The 21,059-nt window shown below is 38.9% G+C and overlaps 1 protein-coding gene across 3 annotated transcripts; it reads left to right on the plus strand.

The window, feature by feature from the left end:
* Positions 1–5,335: 5,335 nt before the first annotated feature.
* Positions 5,336–20,939, plus strand: LOC123975146 (glutaminase kidney isoform, mitochondrial-like). 3 transcript variants are annotated; one of them, XM_046056356.1, is made up of 18 exons: positions 5,336–5,541; positions 8,371–8,458; positions 10,502–10,623; positions 13,991–14,120; positions 14,209–14,288; positions 14,434–14,597; positions 15,025–15,083; positions 16,507–16,539; positions 16,618–16,676; positions 16,762–16,828; positions 16,944–16,994; positions 17,407–17,583; positions 17,720–17,851; positions 17,953–18,045; positions 18,143–18,204; positions 19,391–19,467; positions 19,575–19,638; positions 19,730–20,939. In XM_046056356.1, the coding sequence occupies exons 1-18, from the start codon at positions 5,336–5,338 to the stop codon at positions 19,884–19,886; spliced, it is 1,821 nt and encodes a 606-aa protein (XP_045912312.1). In that variant the 3' UTR covers positions 19,887–20,939. The 3 variants fall into 3 exon arrangements, with proteins under 3 accessions (XP_045912312.1, XP_045912313.1, XP_045912314.1); XM_046056358.1 differs by lacking the exons at positions 5,336–5,541; positions 8,371–8,458 and adding an exon at positions 8,966–9,045; XM_046056357.1 differs by lacking the exons at positions 5,336–5,541; positions 16,507–16,539 and having other exon boundaries at positions 8,390–8,458.
* Positions 20,940–21,059: the final 120 nt, after the last annotated feature.

The following is a 21,059-nucleotide window of genomic DNA, read 5'->3' on the forward strand; positions in this document are numbered from 1 at the left end:
TAGCTATTGTGAAGCTGAGCCAGAAAAGAGATGAAACGTCTGTGTGATCTATATCATGTACCTTTCTCTAGATAGCCCAGGTGAGTGAGCTTGAAAAGGGGTCTTTGTCATGAGGAGAGGCACAGTAATTCCAGGGTCACAACCTTTTAGAGAGCCTCCCCCACCCCCACCTCCCCATCATTCCACATACAGAAAAGATAGATTTTAACCTACCATCTTAGCTCTCGTCTATCAGGTCTATGATCTGTTCAGGTTTACTGGAATTAAGCTTAAAGCCGAAGTTGGTAGAAAACAGATGCAACATCAGCTCAAATTAGATAGCTGAGGCCTTTCTTGCTTTAGTCTGATCATCATAGCTCAGATCAGGTTTTAATTATTTCAGGTTTAACTGGGGACCACAACCAGTGATGATGCTGTCCAGTAATGAGTCCAGCAATGAAAACATTTCAGGAATTTAAACAGCCAGTTGCCCAGCTGAATCAATAATCTGTTTGAGGGAGTATACAGCGCACTTAAGCTGTGTCTAGTTTGCAGTGGCAGGTCAATTCATTGTTGCTGTGTCACGTAAAGAAAGATGAAGTTGCAGTTCTGTTGGAAGGTGCTTTAACTTTGGGAATGACTGAGGGTCTGTTATATTACAGATGTTAAAATAGGTAGGCTATAACAGTTCTTCTTGGAAAAAAGGCAAACTTTCAGTACAGTAAAATACTAAAAATAGAAATCAAACCACCCTGAAATCATAAATATATGCAAGAACATAAAAAAGAGACTACAAAGATCAGTTGGTTGTGATTTGTCCGAAAGAGCAATACTGAGGGAAAACAGAAATCCAAATCAATCTAGAGATGCTAAAGAAATTACATCCTACAAGTGCTGAGGATGTATAAAACAGTAGGACAGCTGAGAGCTGTGGAGCAACCATTCAACATTCATCTGCCACTGCTGTCTTGAAAACGATGTTGCAGCCATGTCCCAACTTCAACTACAGATCTGTATCAATGTACAGCAGCAATACTGAGTTCATTTCAGCTCTACACATCCTTTTTCTCTAGTGCTCTGACTATATACTGCCTTCTGCCGTTTCCCAGCACACACAATAGGCCTCTGTGTGCACGGACCCGCGGAATGCTGCGAGATGGCAGGGCAGTGGGATAGCTGCATGGTGAGGATGGGGGTTGGTGGGTGAGGAAGGGTGTGGAAGCTAGGAGGATGAAGAAGGAGGGGGGTTGGTTTGAGGGTAGGGGAAGAGATGGCAGTGAAGGACGGAGGGTGGTGATGGGGGGGCTGACCTTTCACAACTGTACGGGTGCACAGAGGCTCCAGGGGTCTAGAGGGTGTCTAGGTTTCGGCACAGTGACCGCAGCAGAGGGGTGGCTGTGGTCCTCTGTGTACACACAAACTGGTGATGGGAGGGTAGTTGGGGGGAGAGGGGAGGACAGACAGGACCTAAGGGGCTGACAGTGTCTCACAATGTGTCCTGTCCCTCGTGAAAAACTGACTGGGTTTGTTCAGGTTGTGATTAATTAAAACGGAATGATCAGGGGACAGTTGTGTTGTTACTGTAATAAAATCACCATTGTTGTGACAAAAGGATAATAGCTACCGTTAAGAAATAAAACCCCATTTTGATGAGAAAAACATATAGAACATTTAAATACATTTAAATACTGTGATTTAATTACCAACACAACGAGACTGAGTAACCACGCTAGTGGCCCCAGGAGGAGGTAATGGAGCCGCTAGCACACACCTGCAAATGTTTGCTGGATGAAAAAATTCAGAAGCAACTTTGCTACTCTCACTGCTGGGGCAGAATTAGTGTCATTAACAAAATCAAAAGGATTTGTCATTTGTACAATGGTCATTTTAGGACATCTCAGGGTCAGTTTGTCAGCCCTTACACTATCAGATCTGGCTCAACCTACAGCAGTTCACACTATTCTTTATCAGCTTGAGTGGATGACATCAGCTTTAACTGTACTTCGGCTCAGCTGAGCTTTTAGCTCATCATTAGCATGCTCATGTGCTAACTATTCCATATTAACATGTAGAATATACAAGCAACATACAAGCATACACATGGCTTATTGTTGACTTACTAACATTCAGCAGCAGCAGTTCCTGGGGGGCACTTGGGGGCAAGCTGTGAATACAACAATCATCACCTTTTAAATTGAGATGGCAAACATTGTTAGCAACACTTACACATCCAGCAGCTAACATTACCATCCATTTGGAGTTTTGTTTCATTCACTTGTTTCCGGCCACCTGGCAAATGTGAGTCCAATATTCACTCTATTTCAGCTCTGTTTTTGGTCTCCACCAACTCCTGAGGGAAAATGCGGCTCCTTAGCTGCTTAATGCTCCACTATGTCCACCAGCTAGTCACTGACTGCGGCTGTCTGCCATTCACTGAGCAGGTAGTGTACAGTGGGATTTAGGAGCTTTTTCATTGAAAACAGCTGCCTGCTGTAGCGGAAAATGACTATGAGAGTGGTGAAAGTGAACAAAAACAGGCCGAAGAGCTAAACAATGAGCTGAAACTCAGTATATAGCGCAAAAACGAGTGGAGCTGCAGATTGAAACGATGATTCACACTACACATACACTGTTATTCTGTAGACATAGATTATAGCTGCTTTACGTGTGGGAATTTGATCATTAGTTTTAAAGGTAGGATTCATCTTCCAGGAACCACCATTGTCCCCAGACAATGAAATATGTTGGACGAATACCGATAGATAGATAGATAGATAGATAGATAGACTTCTCAATTTAGAGGAGATCTTTTGACCCTGGGTTGCACAGGGGTAATGGCCCTTGTCTGTTAATTTGAGAAATCCATTAAATGATGCATTAAATCTCTACAAGCATTTAACAGTTTCTAATAAGGAGCTTCGTTTGACGATGTTCTGTTCTTATTTCATGCGTCTGCTTAATATCAAATTATTACGCTCCATGCAGGCAGTCTCATACATTTGACAGTAGAGTGGAGTGGGGTTTAGGCTTAACTAAAACTGGAAATAAATTAAATTAAGGTGTTTTAGGCACTTTGTCTCTGTGGTAATAAAACATTCAGCATGACTGGTGTCTAGTAGCCTGAGTAGAATATGTTTCATGGCCCAGAGGGGCTTTGGGTGGTTTAGAAAAATAAGCATGCATCAATCCTATGAAAATGGCAGTGTAATTAGTTTTAATGTGACCGGAACAGGCTGATAAAGAGGACAAGTAATGGGTCCCAGTGCTTTAAATTGTTTTAGAACTAATAAATATCTCTTACCATGTTTATTACCACATAGTTTTTAGTGTAAACTAGCTGTACTAAAATTACATTGAAAGAATGGTAGACTACATCTTTGGACATCTCTTTTTAAGTGCTTGGATGCTGTTGGACCTGTCTGTATCTTATATTTGTTTTAAGATCCCAAAGTATAATTTTTAATCAGTTTTAATCAATCAAATTTCAACAGCTACTACACCTTTTCCTTCCTAAAGTCCCCAAACTGGCTGTCTACAGTGGCCTCTAAGCCAGGGATTTATCCAGACCTCCAGATTACTGAGCCTGAATCAAAGCACCAGACCCGGTATGTTTCTTTTCCTGTGTGAGGTGGAGGGGGAAGAGGTTAAGTTTGTGCAGGCTTGGTGAGTGCAGCGAGGGGGGCTTTCTCACACAAGATGGAGGATGAAGGGACAAAGGTGGCATTCATTGGCCCAGGAATGGAAAACATTTTCGCCTGAAAACAGAGAAGCTACAACCAGGAGAGGTAGTGCAGAGAGGCCATGGGTTAGCATGCACCCCTTTAGAGTCACACGCCTAGAAATGCAGCGGAGACCACCAGAACCTAGTGAGGCCATGTTTATTTGGTAATGGAGATAATATCAAGTCACACTCTATTATCTGCTAGGAAATACTGTGCAGTCTGCAAGCATGAAAAAAGTAGAATGTCAATGTTTAGCATGTGTGCTGTGAAACTGAACATGGGCGTGGTGGGTTATCACCAGGATCCTTGATCATCTCCTGAATGATTAAACTTGCATTCATAAGAACTGCCTTCAAAATGGTAAGAGGAAAATGAAAATTAGTTCAAAAAGTAAGATAAATAGTAAACATTCCCAACTGGTTTCCTAGTATACGTAAAATGCTCCATCACAGTCAGCCATTATCTAATGAGGAGCATTTCACACAGCAGCAGACATCAAAGACAGGAAGCCAGGCCTCCATCTCAAGAAAGCACAAATTATACAATAAATTATGTACCAGGAAACCTGCCAAAAAACCCAATGGAGAGGAAGGATCCCAGACACATGACTGTGATGTGCCCTCTCAACAAAACAATAGAGAACACAGACTGATATGAGTATAGGGCCCTGGAGTGAGTACGCCACCTAGAGGACAGAATAGTAAGATTTTAGTGTGTCAGTGTGGGAAACTCACCATGGGGTGTCGCCATCTAACAGCAGTAGAAACCATTCTCGTGGGACAACCTGAGTTTTTACTTAGTTTTTACATAGTTAAAAGATTTACCAGGCTTCAACAACACATTTGATTTTGAACCAGTCTATGATTAGATTAAACGAGTAATAACAGATTAAATCTAACTTGTTAGATAAACAATTTATCATAATAATTCCTGTTGTGATACCAACTGACTGACCAAGTCATTATAACCACCATCATCCATCGTCATTATTAACAGTAATTATTAAAAACAACAGTATAATAATGATTATGTTGTTTTTGAAATAGTTCTGCTGCAGCAAATGCTTTGTAAAGTAATATACATAATTAACACCACAAAAAGTTGCAGAACACAGAAAAATGCATTATTAATTAAATATAAGGAAGTATATAAATGTCTACTAATTTAACACTAACGCTTAGTCATTATTCAAAGTGTTGAATGGTCTAACTTATGTGATAACAGTCATAATGTGAGTTTATATATAATAATAATGTGTCAAAATGTAAGTTTACTATGATCATTAAGGGGAAAAAAGTGAGTGCCTTAAAATCAGAGAATATAACTGTAATTGTAAACTATGAAAGTGATTTTCTGCCTTTATAACCAGCAGTTGTAGTAGAAAGTCATACATGTGTGGTTTGGTTTCAGTAGCTGCAGGTTATTGACCCCACCATTCCCTGAACCAATGTGTTGTCTGTGTCACAGCCCCACCCCCAAGTAACAGCCTGTAATTGATCCAGTCTGTAAGACAGCAGCTGCTATTAAAGCTCTGAGGACCAAGGGGAACTGGTCACAAGTATCCCTCTAGATCAGCTACTGGGGGAAAAAATAAACTCTTTTGAATTATTAAAGATTAAGCCCTACTTATCACAATGCATTGCCTGAAAAGTCTGAGGACAGCTAACCCGGGAATCTTGCAGCTTTTTAAAAATGCAGGGATCTCCGCCAGAGTTGGAGCTGACAACATTGTTTTGTCCAGGACGCAGCAACCTGTTCCTTTTCCCTGCCGGGCCGCAGCATCACCCCACACCCACAGAGCTTTTCATCACCAGAAGGGCCCTGACCAAGGACACTCAAAGTAGGTCACAGTATGCACTCTGTCTACAAATAAATCTCCATTAATTAGATTTATTATTTATTAATTTTAATTAATTAGATAAAATATTATTCATTATTCCAACAATATTCCCATATAATATTTCTGAGGAAGCAGTGGTCATAAAATAATTCATGCTGCTGTAGAGACTCATAACTTACCATGATGCAGTAAAATCACAATTTGTAGCCTATAGCATGTCTGAAGTGCAGTTGTTAGAGATTATGTTGGAAATACTCTTAACAGTATTCATTTTCTTCATTTCAAGAGATCTGAAGATCGATATTGCTACAAAAATATTTATCTATTAAATATGAACTTGTCTTTTTTTTCTTACACTTTTTTGTAAGCAAGACATAGTGTGTCAATTAGAGAGCTATGGAGGTGCTGCTGGGCGGCTTTTTCGAAAGCTCTGGGCAGAGGAAGGATAACTAATCTAATCTATCTATCTATCTATCTATCTATCTATCTATCTATCTATCTATCTGTCTGTCTGTCTGTCTGTCTGTCTGTCTGTCTGTCTGTCTGTCTGTCTGTCTGTCTGTCTGTCTGTCTGTCTGTCTGTCTCTGTCTATGATCAGATTTGGCTGATGAGGCCTATGATGAGTCTCATGTTTTACCTTTAAGACTCACATTTTGATGCTTTTCTTTGTCAAAGAAAGTAAACGTGCCCTGCTTGTAGTTCAGTTACAAAATCCCAGCCCATCTCTCCTGCCAGGCTTCTCACAGCGATGACTGATGACTGGCAATCATCACCAGAGCAGAGAGCTTCGGAGCAGCAATTTGGTGTTGATAGAGTCAAAATTCAAAAAGTTACATTAGTTTGACTGTTTTTCACATTATGCTCATTTGCATTAAAAATCCATCATGGCGTGCTTTTATGGTCCAAGAGGCTTTTTTGTAGAGCACATTAACTTGTGACTTGTGTGAGAAATTTTAGGTGATTTGGTCTTCTGCATTTTTTGGGTCTCAATTACAGCACCACCATCTGGCCTGAGAAAACATACTATATACAGAAATTTTACATTTTTGTATGATTGTCTTTTATGTACATATGTGAGCATATATACGTATACGTTGTTGACATAAACCTTGATACACTGCTTATGGTTTTGAGTTACAGTTTTTCTCAGTTGCTTTGGTACATTTCTTGAATCATCCTTAACATTTGCCAAACAGTGAGTGCATTTCTCGAAACAGGTAGTACAAACGGCACAACACAGTGGTTTACCTGCAAAAGCCCTTAACTGGCTCAAAATCCTTAGTCTATCTTTCAAAAGTAAATATTTAGGTCAGTGATCTTGTCAGTGCCATCAGAATGACAAGTCCTTGTGTCTTGTTTATGAACAAGCAAGTCAAAATGTTTAGCCATATTGTCAATATAACAGTGTACTCTGTAAGTATTTTCTGATGTACACTTTGGCTAAGATTTTGATGACAATGATTGAAAATGCACATGGCTGCACTTTTTTTGTATGGCATATATCACTTTCACCAGTACAAAGTTAAACATTCCAGGGGAGAGAACAGGAATCACAGCTATGCTATATCATATATATATATATATATATATATATATATACGGAAGCCCTAAGCTACGGAAGCCCTAATCAAATATTTTTTTACTCCGTTTTCCTGTGATAACGGGATAATTTTCTCATGATTTTGAGATAACCATAAGGGTAATTATAGTGTGGTTTATAATAACATTGGTGAGCTCACTTGGCAGAGTACAGGACTTATAGGCTTAAGGTTGTGTGTTCAATCTTCACTGAAGACTAAATATTTCTTTTTTATATTTTTCATAATCCTCTTCAACAAAGTTTTTATGAAAAGACTGTTTCACATGCTCACATTACTGTAAAGCACGTGCTGGACTCATTCCATCATTCCTAGGCAGAGGAAATTCCTGTTCATTCAGGGGAATCCATGTAACTGTTACACATTTCCTGATGGCTTTCGGAACCTTTGAAATAGCCGTCGGGAAATGTGTGATTGGATTCCCCTCAATCTCTTCATTACAATTTTGCTGAAGACGATAATAAATAACACACAAAAGAAGAAAAAGAAAGTCAACAAGAACATGAATCAAACTAATCAAACTGAGCCCTGTGCTCTACCAACTGAGCTTACAAGTGACACCGGTAATTGCTTTGAAATTATCCTAAAGAAACATACCTGCCAGCCCCTGTATTCAGCTATGGTTTGTTATCTCGTGATCACGAGAAAATGAATTATCCCGTTCTCCCGTTCTATATATATATATATATTACTGCTCACTGTGTATTGTTACTGTTTGCTGGTATTTATGGTATTGTGGGAGAATGGTCTAAGTGTTGCTATTGTGATGTTGTTGTTGTCTATTCTTACTTTGTTTATGGTCCGTAAGAAGCAACATTTCGTATAGCTATGTACTTGTAGGCATAAAGTATTTTAACTTTGATTTTTGATAACGTGTTCAACCATTTTGCATGTAGTGACTAATGCAATGAACTTATGCCTAGATGTTTTGGGGTGTAAGATTATTCAACAGAGACTGGTATAATTCATTGTGACCAGCAGGACATAAGCAATTGATGATGTAGGAAAAAGTAGACAATTGTAAATAATCATTTGCATCAGTGTGTCAAGTCATTTGCAATTTGTTCAAAACAATGAGAAAGTGCTTTTATGATGTGCACAAGTGACGAGATGATGTGGAGGTTGAACAATTAGTTTTGAGAATTTCAATTCTGATCTGTGAAATGCACCAATGCGACTGAGAAAAACTGTAATAAATTGGAGCCTGTTGTGTGTTGTTTGTTTTAGCAGAAGTAGGTTGATGTCGAGTATGGAGGACCTACTTTTCTACACCATCACTGATGGCAAAGAGATGATCCCCCTCTCCCAGTTCATCTCTGTGAGTCAACAACACATTCACACTTCCTCTGTGACGCCATGGAGGGGTCTTACTTACCATGGCACATGTGGACATACACACGAACACACTCTCCCCTACAGCAGTATTGTATTTCCTTAAAGAACCTATGTCTTAAGTTAAATCAACCTTGCAGAGTGACATAGGAGCCCACAACAGGAATGGAGGAGTTACTCCAGCTGAATGCAGGGTCAAGTTTAAAATGTGTGTAGGGACCTTCTTATGTAATAGGACTAAATGTAGTAGGTGTGACACTGAAGTAATCAGCACCACAGAACAACATCCATTTATCACGTTAAATTATTTTTTGTTAATTAATTACAATAATATCTCACGATGTTGAGGTTATCACTGCCCACATTTAGCTTCACATGATGCCACCTTTAAGACACATTAAAAAAAGGCAGATACAGACATCTGGTGGCCTCTGTGTCTATGGCAACTCAGTCACTTATTTTAAAAAGGAACGAAGAGACATGTGTCAACACAGGTGGCTTGTTGTCGCATCACGGATGACTGGATGTGTTTGCAGAGGTGACTCGGTTAGGACATAGATGGTGACAGTGTTTGTGAGTATCCTTGTCATGTAGACACCTGCAGAAACATTCATTCTAACAAGTCAGTTAGACTCAAAGTCATCTTATATGAATATTTCTTGTTAAAAAAATACATAATTGTCATGGGGTTAGTTTCAGTTTCTCTTGTTTTAGAAATCACAAGACAGGATGGGACTCCTAACTTCAAGTGGAAGTGGCTGATTTTCACGGGAAATAAGCATAAACAGTTTTACTCTATTAACACATTTTCAAACTTGCCTTAAAAAATTATAATTCAATTCAGTTTTATTTACATAGAGCCAATTCACAACAACAGTTATCTTATAGTGCTTTTCATATAGAGCAGGTCTACACCGTACTCTTTGTGCTATTGTTATATAGTTTTAAATACATATTTTTTCCTGCCAGACTAATGCCTGGTTTAGATGGAGATACCTGGCAAATACTGTAGATGAGCCTAGATAATAATTTTAACGCACCAGACGGAAGATCTTTATATTCTATCAAAAACCTTTCAATTTTATATTTTAATATTGTATTGAATAATTGATTCTTTATTGCGTATTTTCTCAATATATTAATGAATTGTTTGGTCTATAAAACATCAGAAAATAGTAAAGAACAACTTCCCAAAGCACATTTACTTGTTTTGTCTGAACAACAGTCCTAAAGATATTGAGTTTGCTATCGCAGAACACTCAGAAAACAAGCGAATAGTCATGTTTCTGTCGATTGCCTAAACAATTAATTGGCTAACTGTTTGAATTTATATTGATTATATACAGATTCAGGCATATGGTGTACTTGATTTCATTGGGAAAGATATCAAGTAAGAAACACTATATTTTGCCAGCTGAGCTCTTATTCACCTATCTGGGTCTGTTTTGTGTGGTTATTGAATTTGTGAAGGCAAACTTTCTCATAAACCTAAACAGAAAGCAAGCCCACAGTCATTTGAAGGATAAATCTCTAAAATAAGCAACCCCAACTTTAGCAATTCATGCCCTGCAGCTACAAATCACTCACAGACATTCAATAACAGCAACAGCAAGCTTGCAGCGCGTGCATGTTGGTCTGTTCTCACTGAATCAGTTTTCAGATGAGATGACTCAAAAAAACACTGTGGAGTGTCTCTGGTCGGGAGGGTCATGCACATGGTGTCCCCAAAATAGACGCGTGTGGTTCATACAGTGACTGTCAGCCTGAAGTGTGACTTACTAGAGTGATTTCCGTGATCTGGTCTACGGCTGCATTTCCTCCTCAATCCCATGTTGTCACCTCTGAGCTCTGAAGTCCCCTAACTATATATATATATATATCTACACATGTTTGAAATCCCGCAAATTGATATTACATAATCACAGCTGTGCATGACTCAAAGTGTTAAAGTCTGTCATCTAGGACCCTCTCTTTTTCTCTCTTGTGTATTAATTTGCTTAAGCACCACCTCATCTGCCCTCCTCTCCAGGCTTTGAGAAAAACTGGTTTGTTGACGTCTGACCCTCGGCTGCGTGACTGTGTCCATCAGATGCGACAATCCACACGTGACTCTACCGGGCCAGTCATGATGGACAAGATGCTATTCAGAAGGTGAGAAAAGCTTTGTTTATTTATGGAGACATAGGTATGCCCGCCATTCTTCAAATAGGAGTATTGAACTTTTACCTGCATGTGAAAATTGGACAGAATGCCCTCTGTATCGTTTTCTATCACTGATGCAGAACCAGTTTTACATGGTGTTTATTATAATGTTTCAAGTAGATTTTCTAGTGCTTAGAATTTTAATATTCAAATTAGTTTGTGAGAACTGCTAATGAATTTGAGGATGCTCCCAATGAAGTAATGGGAAAAAAGAAAAAAAGCTGCAAAGTTAGGTCAGGTTACTAAGGTGAGGTACTTTTTTGCGGTTACGCGAAGGAGTAATAGGAGCAGTAATCTGTGGTCAGCGCTATTTAAATCCAAGAGATTGACAGAGACAGGCGTTTTACGGGTGACAGCTGCTACTAACCAAATTCACGTGCACACATGCCAGCCAAAGCGGTAGAGGGTACAAAAACAGACACAGGGGGTCTCCGGGGCTGTCAATGAAAGGGCATCATTCTGGTTGAGCTCCAGACTGTGGCAATTACATCAGAAGACTCAACAGATCTGTAAGCCCCATGCAGACTGTTGTCCAAACAGTATAATTTCCAAGTGTAATTCACTCAATCTAATCCTTTAACCTGGAACAGACGAGGGTTACACAGTCTGCTTGTCTTTGTTAAACTTAATTGGCCGTGTCCAACTTCATCCTTTCCTGGAGAACACTCAAGAGCTCACTAAAAATATGGTTCTAGAAATAGAGAGAGCTATTTCCTTTTTTTTTAGAAAATGACCCATATGAATAATGCAAGCTCTCTCCACTCTCTTCTCCTGGTGTCCCAAAACCTCACGCTAGCATTGCCTTGGATTAGTGAGGGCTGCAGGCCGGATATTTTAGTTGAGACCAAGTGTGACGGAATGCACATACCATTTCTCGAGAGCATACAGAGTTGCTGACCAATTTTAGCAATGAAGCTATTATAACTATTAGGATCTGCTGATATAAGCAGGTGTGTTTGTTTACCCTTAAGGTGTTAATTGGACCAAAGCAGGTCACTCTGAATCCAGTGTGATGGGGGGAAAAAGACAAACCCCAGTAAGGAGCTGAGCATTTCAAATAAATGGAAATTGATTTGAGTTTCAGTTATACAAACATTTCTCAGGCAGAACCAGTGTCAGTGACTGAGTCTAAACCTTTTGGCAAATGGGTGGACTGACTTCCAGAGGAGAAAAAAGCAAAGTGTAAGACAGGAGGGTGATGGTTAAAATCCTGGTGTTCTTGCTAATTATAAAAAAAGTTATCTAGCCATAAAACTATACCTATAACTCAGTGTTAGATAATTAACAACACTTACATCTCACTTACAGAAATTAAATTAGCCATACCAGCCTGTAGCTCTCCCCATTAGCAAGCCTGCTAACTGTACAACACTCTTCTGAATTGTAGTGATAGACCGATCATCAGGCATTTTGAGATAATCTGCATTGGCCGATACCTGCGCTCACAAGGCCGATCTATCATCTTATATGACAGCAAATCTAATCTAAACCATTACTGGCTAGCGTTAAATATATGTTATTATTCTGTAGAGAATAATGCAGTTGCATCAGTGTGTCAAGTCATTTGTTTAAAACAATGAGAAAGTGCTTTTATGATGTGCACAAGTGACAAGATGATGTGGAGGTTGAACAATTAGTTTTGAGAATTTCAATTCTGATCTGAGAAATGCACCAAAAGCGACTGAGAAAAACTGTAACTGAGCTTTGCAAGACAGTAACTCCTCGACCTCCACCTTTACCTACAACATTTACAGTGTTCAAAGTCATGTCCTGAACATTATAATGCAGCTTCAAAACAGCTTCAAAACAGATCATGAAACCAGTCCTAGACTGTAATGCACTGACAAGCTATTGGATATCTAACATTACATTCATTAATAGGATATTTGAAAAGGTAGTTGCAGTAAAGAAAATAATATCCTGGAAGAATTTCAACCAGGCTTTGAAACATACCAGAGCACTAAAACTGCTCGACATCAGACTAAACTCTGATGAAAATAATGTCTCAGTTCTTGTCCTCTCAGACCTAAGCGCAGTGTTTGATACATTTGACCACAATATCTTAATCAGTCTTCTTGTTGGTTGGTCTTACTAACTGTGTGTTCATGCCTTGATTTCAAGTTGACTTGATTACTGTGAAGCACTTTTTTACAAGCCTCCCAGCTCATTCAAAACACTGCAGTTGGACTATTGACCTGAACGAAAAGGAGAGAGCACATTTGTCCAGGTTATGCTGCTTTGCACTGGCTTCCTGTAACATTTAGAATTGATTATCCAAGAGGAGTTAAATCAAGGGCAACTGTTCTGAGCAGAAGAAGCTTCTTGGAGGAGAGGTGAAACATTGATTTAATCCTCCTTGAATAACTATGACCTGGATGACTGAGAACCTTCATAGACGTCCTTTTCCTTAAAGTCAAAGCCCTTAATGGGATAGGACTTGCCTTAAAGAACACAGCAATCATCTACTGCTTGTTTATTGGAGGTTACCTGAAACAGCCGAAAGAAAATAGGGGACGCAGCCTTTGTCAGTTACGCCCCAAAGCTAAGGAACACACTCACCATAGATAGATATCAGGGAAGCCAGCTTGCTAAATATGAGAAAGCTAAAAATGTATTTCTTCATTTTAGCCTTTAACTAGCCATGACTCTTTTTTTGCACTTTGCTTTGCATTAATGCACAGCTGCAATTCTTTTAAAATGTTGCATTTAACTTGATTTTATGCATTGTATGTATTCTTTATTTTTTTACTTTATTTGTATAATTATTATTTTGTGGGTTTTATTTTCCATCATGATTTAGCATGGATAGCATTCTATCCCTGTTTTTATGTTCATGTCTTTTTTCATGTGAAGCAATTTGATCTGAAATTCTTGTTTGAAAGGTGCTATACAAATAAAGTTATCATTATCATTATTATTATTATTATTACACCCTGGTACAATAAATGTTTTATGGTGAATGTTTTTTTCAGTAGAAAGTAGTTTAAATGGAAATTGTATTACTAAAGTAACCAGGGCAATGTTTTACCGTAAAACATGTTTCAAATGCAACTAAGGGTAAGTACTAAATATGTTTTTTTGTTTGTTTGATAAAACCGACCATTTAAGGAGTTTACCAATAAGCTATTCCAGAGCAGGTTTGCCTCAGAAAAATTTTTATGTCTGATGTGTGTTTTTCAGCATTTACAATTCTGTAATGGTATTGTAGTTGAATTAGAAAACATAAATCTAATACTGACACTAACTGCAGCATCCGTATTTGAAGTTCTTTGCAAGTCTCTTCATGACGTCAGTTCAATCATGTGTCCTCCTGTAGATGCGTGGGCAACAACATCATGCTGCTGACTAAGGCCTTCAGAAAAAAGTTCATCATCCCGGACTTTGAAGAGTTTGCCCAGCAGATTAATAAGATGTATGATAGTGCACAACAGCAGGAGGTTGGACAAGTAAGTAACACACTAACACACACATACTAATTCAGTGTCTGCTCATTCACTACAGTTACACTCACATGTGTTTCACGTCATCATGCAGGTAGCTAATTACATTCCTCAGCTGGCTAAGTTCAGCCCTGATCTGTGGGGTGTATCTCTGTGCACAATCGATGGACAGAGGTACAGTAACATCTTTAATGTATGTTTCCATTTTGAAAACATCACCCAGGTGTATTGCCTCACTAACACTCCTCCATGTTTTTATTTTGTTTTTTTTTTGTTTTGTTTCCATAACTGTTTTCCATCACATCCTCATGCCATGCAGACACTCTGTGGGTGACACAAAGGTTCCCTTCTGTCTGCAGTCGTGTGTGAAGCCTCTGGAGTACGCCATCGCAGTGCACGAGTTCGGCACTGAGCATGTTCATCACTTTGTGGGCAAAGAGCCCAGTGGATTCAAGTTCAACAAACTGTCTCTAAATGAGGAAGGTAAGTGATAAGTGTAATTGAGACTCTCTACACAAGCAGTAGCAATAATACTGAGTGTACGTATGATTAATTCTAGTTTTGTAAAAAGCAAAACTGCACAAAACACACTGGCTCCACTTGAATGTAACTGAGAAATGTTGGCAACTCTGGCCCTTGTTATGTCAACAGGCTCTGGTTGTTGGCAAAATGTGCAAGTGCAAGAACAATCCCTCATTTTATTAGGAAAAAAAGTTGTCCAGATGGACTTTAAGCTAAATAGCCACTTGTTATTACGCACTCCCCTCTTAAGCAAACAGGATTGTAGGGTGTGTGTGTTCAGTTTATCAGTTGATGTTATGATGTTACCCTGATGAAATAGCCCCTCTAATATCAGCAGTTTATTGGTTAGGGGCAAATGAGTTATAACATGCTCTTGCTTTTTGTGCAGATAAACCACACAACCCAATGGTGAATGCTGGAGCTATTGTCATCAGTTCTTTAATTAAGGTAAACTTTAAAGGCTTGTCAGCTATGAATGTATGATGTAATTGTAGATGCTTACTGAATGCAGAGGTTTTCTTTTTACAATATACACACTAAACTTACTACACAGTTGGTTGTCAGGGCAAAACAAAGCATGGCATCTCAGGAAGTATCCGGTCATGCCCACAAATATTCTCTTGGTTTTTAAATCTAGACCTCATTAAATGTTTTTGCCCTTTAATTATTACCAGTATCACTGAAGGGTCTTCGAAAGTAATGATGTAAAACAAGAATCTGAACAGACATGTTTCTTTGTCCACCTATAAAGTTGATGATACCACTTCCTCTTGTGTCATTATTGACACATTTCACTCATTAAAACAAACACCATACTTGAGACAACATTTGCATTATTTTTTTAGTGGAAGGTACAAAGACATCTGACAATGCTGTAATCTTACTGGTTCTGAAAATTATATTTATTATGGTCTAAACAAGTGCGCCATTGGTCTGAGTTCAAGCCCTGTGAGAAGCCACAGAATGCTAGCCTCTTTTTCTTAAAGCTAAAACCATTGGTGATGTTGTACTTTTTAATGAGTCATCTATTAGCTGTTTACTTGGTGCCCGTAGCAGCTGGACTATGTTCATCACCATCTGACTGACCAGCCGCCCTACTTATCTATGTGCTTTGGCCTTACTGTAAAATGGGGGGCAGTGGGAGGTTAGCCATACATGGTTTTGTTTTTTGCCTCTGTGGAGCTTTCCTGAAGTTTTCCAGCTGACTGAAGAGATACTCTGGACTTCTTATCATATGTGAGTCAGGTAGTGATGCTCGCTTATGTTTGTGTGTGTTGAAGAGAGCAATACTGTTTGAACATAGTTTGCTTACTATATTTGCTTATAATTTATATACATACTGATAAGGTAAGAGAAAGTACAAAACTGATAACAACTGTTTTTAACTTTCTGCAACATGCATGCCGCTGTGGGAACAGCCATACCTGCAAAAGTTTAAATGTCACACATTTATATGTTCAAAAACGAGTTGGCAGAGCAACTTCCTGGAAAGGCATAAAATCAAATCCTTTATTGTTCCATGAGGTTTAGCCTCAGGTTATCGCTGTAAGTCACAGTAATATTTGATATCATCTTTAACCTTTATAGGTAGAGTCATTAAATATGAATGTGACTACCTTCCCTGTTTGGTAACTTTACAACTTGGTAATGATCCTTTCTGGTCAGGGAAATTCAAGCACAGCCATAAACAGCCCCCAGGCCACAATGTGCACATTGACACGTGGACTGACACGTACAAAAACATCATGTACCTCGACGCCCACCCAAGACCAGGACTATGCTTTGACATCAAATTACTCAAACACTGCCATCTATAGGGGCTCACTGACTGTTGGCATACTTAAAACTTTTCTTCCCCCTCTGTTCACAGCCTCATTCAAATACAGCCGAGAAGTTTGACTGTGTGAGTAAATACTTGTCATGTTCAAACTTTTCTTATTTGTTTGGCCTCACTACTGAACCATGTGTAAATATATTGCAGGTGATGGAGTTCTTGAAAAGCATGGCTGGTATGGAGTATGTGGGATTTAGCAATGCAACGTGAGTACTGTGCTTCAGGAAATGCAACCTTATTGTCCCGTGTCATGTGAAATGCAACTTTCTAATACCTGTTGTGTTCTTGCAGTTTCCAGTCAGAGAGGGAAACCGGTGATAGGAATTATGCAATTGGTTATTACCTCAAAGAGAAAAGGGTGAGTTTTATAAGGTATTTCATGTTTACTCACCTCTAGTGCTTGTTCAGTGTTCAGGTTTTCAGATAAATTGAACATCCTCAATGTGTGCTGATTCTGATCTTATTCCTTGCAGTGCTTTCCTGACAATGCTGATATGACAGCAGCCCTTGACTTCTACTTTCAGGTAACACTCGTTGTCTTTAACATGGTAGTATTCTGTGAATGAAGCTTTCAAGGAAACATTTGATATTTGGGGAAATAATGTCTTTGCTTGCTGGTCAAGTGTTACACGAGGAGATTGATAGTCTGGCTTTTTAGATGGTTTTTGGATGGATTAAACAAATAAGATATAACATTTTAATTTGTGACCTTTAGATTGCGCTGGAAGACAGATTATCTTACTTTTAGACAAAGCCAGGCTAGCTGTTTCCCCGTTTCCAGTCTTTATGCTAAGCTAAGACAACCAGCTGCTGGTTGTACTGTGATATTTGGTATCGATATTTGGTATTCTCTGCAATAAAGCAAACCAGTGTATTTCCTGTTCTATATGTCTCTCCAGTTCAAAAAGTCTATATTTCTTTGTTTTTCTGTGCCAGCTGTGCTCAATTGAGGTGACCTGCGAGTCAGGAAGCGTTATGGCTGCCACACTGGCCAACGGAGGTATTTGTCCAATCACAGGCGAGCGTGTGCTGAGCGCCGAAGCCGTTCGCAACACCCTGAGTCTCATGCATTCCTGTGGCATGTACGACTTCTCCGGACAGTTTGCTTTCCACGTAAGTCAGGGCGAATTCAAGGATCTGTTTGAAATCATTGTTACTCTGACTGGTAGCTCGTCATGAGATGCTGAATCAAGGTTTCTAGTACTGTCTAATTTTTAAATAAGACCTTTTGTTTGCTCCTCTTGTTCAGGTGGGCTTGCCTGCTAAATCTGGCGTTTCAGGTGCTGTTCTGCTGGTGGTCCCCAACGTCATGGGCATGATGTGTTGGTCCCCACCTTTGGATCGGCTTGGAAACAGCGTTCGTGGCATTCACTTTTGTCAGGTATGCAGTCGCCATCACAGTTTTATTGATTTGTCTTTGTCTAATTTGTCTATATCTGTATGCTTCAAATATTCCATCTTATTCAACTTTTGTTTCAATAGGAGCTGGTGTCTCACTTCAACTTCCACAATTATGACAACCTGAGACACTTTACTAAAAAACACGACCCCAGAAGAAGATCAGATGATGATTTAGTAAGTTCAGTGCAGAGTGCAGAGTGTGTAACATATATGCTAATTGGAGTTAGAAATATTGCTGAAACATTTTTATGTTTGCCTTTTGATTCATTAGAACAAGTCAGTGGTAAATCTGATGTTTGCAGCCTACAGTGGTGACCTCTCTTCTCTGAGGAGGTAAGTAAAAACAGACACCAGACAAGTACTCACAACAGTGTACAGGATGATGTAATCTTAAAGGCACAGTTAGATGAAAAGAAGCAAAAATACCTCCATATCAAGTGTGTACTTGAATATGAAGCTGGAGCCAGGAGCAGATTAGCTTAGCTTAGCATAAATACAGGAACTAATACTAATACACTGTCCAAAGGTAAAAAAAAATACATTTAAAAAAGCACTTGTTATTTCTCGTTTGTTTAATCTGTACAAAAAAAATGAAGGAAGTCACTGCGCCCAACCAAGAAATAACATGTCGGGCAGAGCTGTTTCCCCCTGCTTCCAGTCTTTATGCTAAGCTAAGCCTAAAGGTGAGCCCGCCCACAGGTCATGTTCAGAAATAGTTACAAAAATACAGAGAAATTTCCAATGTTACCAATAATGGACAATAATCCATTATTTAGGCATAGTAAATGTAATAGCTACACAACCTACACCAAATAGTTTACAAATACCAACCTGTCCTTGACATGGCATCAGTGTCTGCCCTCCGTAACCTTGTCTTCTCATAGTGCTCTCTAACGAGGAAAAGCTACACCTTTGGATGTCCATTTTTGTCGTCACAGTTGATAATCCATCCTCTGAAACGCTGAGTTAATGAGCCTGCACAGTGGCTGCAGTTGCTCCAGAGCCATGTAGAGAAAGAGTTGCGTCATCTCCGTTCAAATTGAATTCAAGTGGCTTTATTGGCATGACTGCAAACAAGCCAATACACACACATATACACAACTATCCAATCTTAATTAACAAAAAACAGTTATCAGTCATACACATTCTCTCCAATTTACCTTTTTTTTCAGCTATGGTGGAAAGGAGGGACTCTGGGTTGCCCCTGGCAAACCAATCATTGCTGGTTGACATAAAACACAGCATTACTGCTGCATCAGCGCTGGCATGTTGCCACAGACACCAGATTTAAAAACTCTGGTATACTGCAAATACAGAGAGATTTACCTGACTGTGATAGGTTTAATCAGCATCGTGTGAACTTGTTTGACAAGAGGTTGAATGTAACAGACATTCATGTATATGTAAAAGTCCCCCCACTCCAGCACTCCGCAGAGTTTCTGACAGTTCGCCATCACTCGAATTAACCTTTCCATGTGTGTTCCCTCTCGTCTCGTCTGCTCCTTTGTTACCCCTCCAGATTTGCCCTTTCAGCTGTGAACATGGAGCAGAGAGACTACGACTCTCGCACAGCGCTCCACATTGCTGCAGCAGAAGGTGACTCTTCATTATTAGTTAATTCATTTCTTCAGTAATCTCAGCTTTGATATTCAAACAGGAATAACTTAAATATGCCGTTGGGGATTCTCACTTTTGTCTGTCAGGTCATGTAGAAGCTGTAATCTTTCTAACTGAAATATGTAAAGTGAATCCCCACATGAAAGACAGGTAGGCATTTTGAATACAAATTTATTCATCTGATATTAGATTCAAACACAACAATCCATCCATTTCAATATTGTATTGTGTTATCTATCAGATGGGGGAACACACCCTTGGATGACGCCATGCAGTTTGGCCATGATGTTGTTGTTTCAGTCCTGCAAGAGTACCAGTGTGTGTACAATGACAGCGACCCACCAGGCGACACAGAGGAGCAGAAGCCCACGCTGGATACGTTGAAGAGCATTGTTTAAACCACAAGGGATCATAAGGGTTTGAAAATGGAAATTAATCTATTTCATTATGCACCTGAGAGAACTGAAATGACACAGGATGATTGAGAGACACGAAGAATGAATGGGTGTATCTTAAATGTGGTAATAGATGTTTTATAATAATGATGTGGGGGTTGTCCTTTAGCTTTAGAAAGCTATACAGTGCAGGATTAAATCCCTTTTTAATGCTTTTCTGCACACTGGAGAAATCTTTCAACATTGTAAAATATCGACAATGCACAATAAATACAGGCCATGCGTTGCTTGTGTGGAGAAAAATTACATTAATTTAAGCCATGATTTGGCTTGTGTTGCAATATTAATAAACCGTTTGTGCTAAGCTTTTGATAGAGAATGCCACTAAGAGATGTAAATATCTTATATATTGTGTTTATTTATTCTTTTTAATATTGACATCTATTTTGCTTCATTAGTATGTCATTTAATCAGGGGATTTTATGCCCCCTGTGTAATAACTGTATAAATATTCCCAAAGCTGCTTTATTAATTATTCTACCTCAACAGGAGGTGATTCACTTGCATTTGTGCCTGTAGCACTGGAGGTTTCATTATAGTTTATGCCAGTTCATTGACGCTCATATAGTCCAGTTTATTCACTGCTGTTACAATGAGTTTATGTGGTTATTGTTTTATTTTTGGAGGAATTGCTCTTGCTTCATTAAAATTACCTTTTTTGTTCGGAAACATCTGTGCGTCTTATGCGCTGGGAACATTTGAGTTACTCTTACACAAAATATATTATTCAATTTATGCAAATGACTGTTGGAAACTAGACAGTGTGTAGAAGTGTTTCTGACATAATGAAAAGTAAAGCTTTTGTTTGTTAGTATGCAGTGTCCCGAGAATCTCAACCACCATAGGATTAATAGTGTATATTTAACAGTGCTAAATGCAAACTAAATCATATGATAAAAATGTAATACTCTACACTTAAATCATCTCATATTATTGCATCTTATGTCTTTGTAAATATGTATCATCCTGCTGTAAATAAAAGTATAAAATGTGAAAGCACTTTCAGTGAAGTTATTTTATTAAACAATATACATGAGAATGAAAAAGGTTTTGTGTTGAGTACAGCTTTGTAACTGTGTGGGTAATACCAGAACAGAGCTTAAACGAACTTTAGCT

Source organism: Micropterus dolomieu, linkage group LG08, assembly GCF_021292245.1.
Source record: "Micropterus dolomieu isolate WLL.071019.BEF.003 ecotype Adirondacks linkage group LG08, ASM2129224v1, whole genome shotgun sequence".
In the NCBI taxonomy this organism is placed as follows: domain Eukaryota; kingdom Metazoa; phylum Chordata; class Actinopteri; order Centrarchiformes; family Centrarchidae; genus Micropterus; species Micropterus dolomieu.

Coding starts and splice junctions, on each gene's coding strand:
- LOC123975146 (XM_046056356.1), top strand. CDS start 5,336: ATGCATTGCCTGAAAAGTCTGAGGACAGCTAACCCGGGAATCTTGCAG. Junction 16,995..17,406: donor CCCTTGACTTCTACTTTCAG/GTAACACTCGTT, acceptor TTTCTGTGCCAG/CTGTGCTCAATTGAGGTGAC. Junction 18,046..18,142: donor GAAGATCAGATGATGATTTA/GTAAGTTCAGTG, acceptor TTGATTCATTAG/AACAAGTCAGTGGTAAATCT.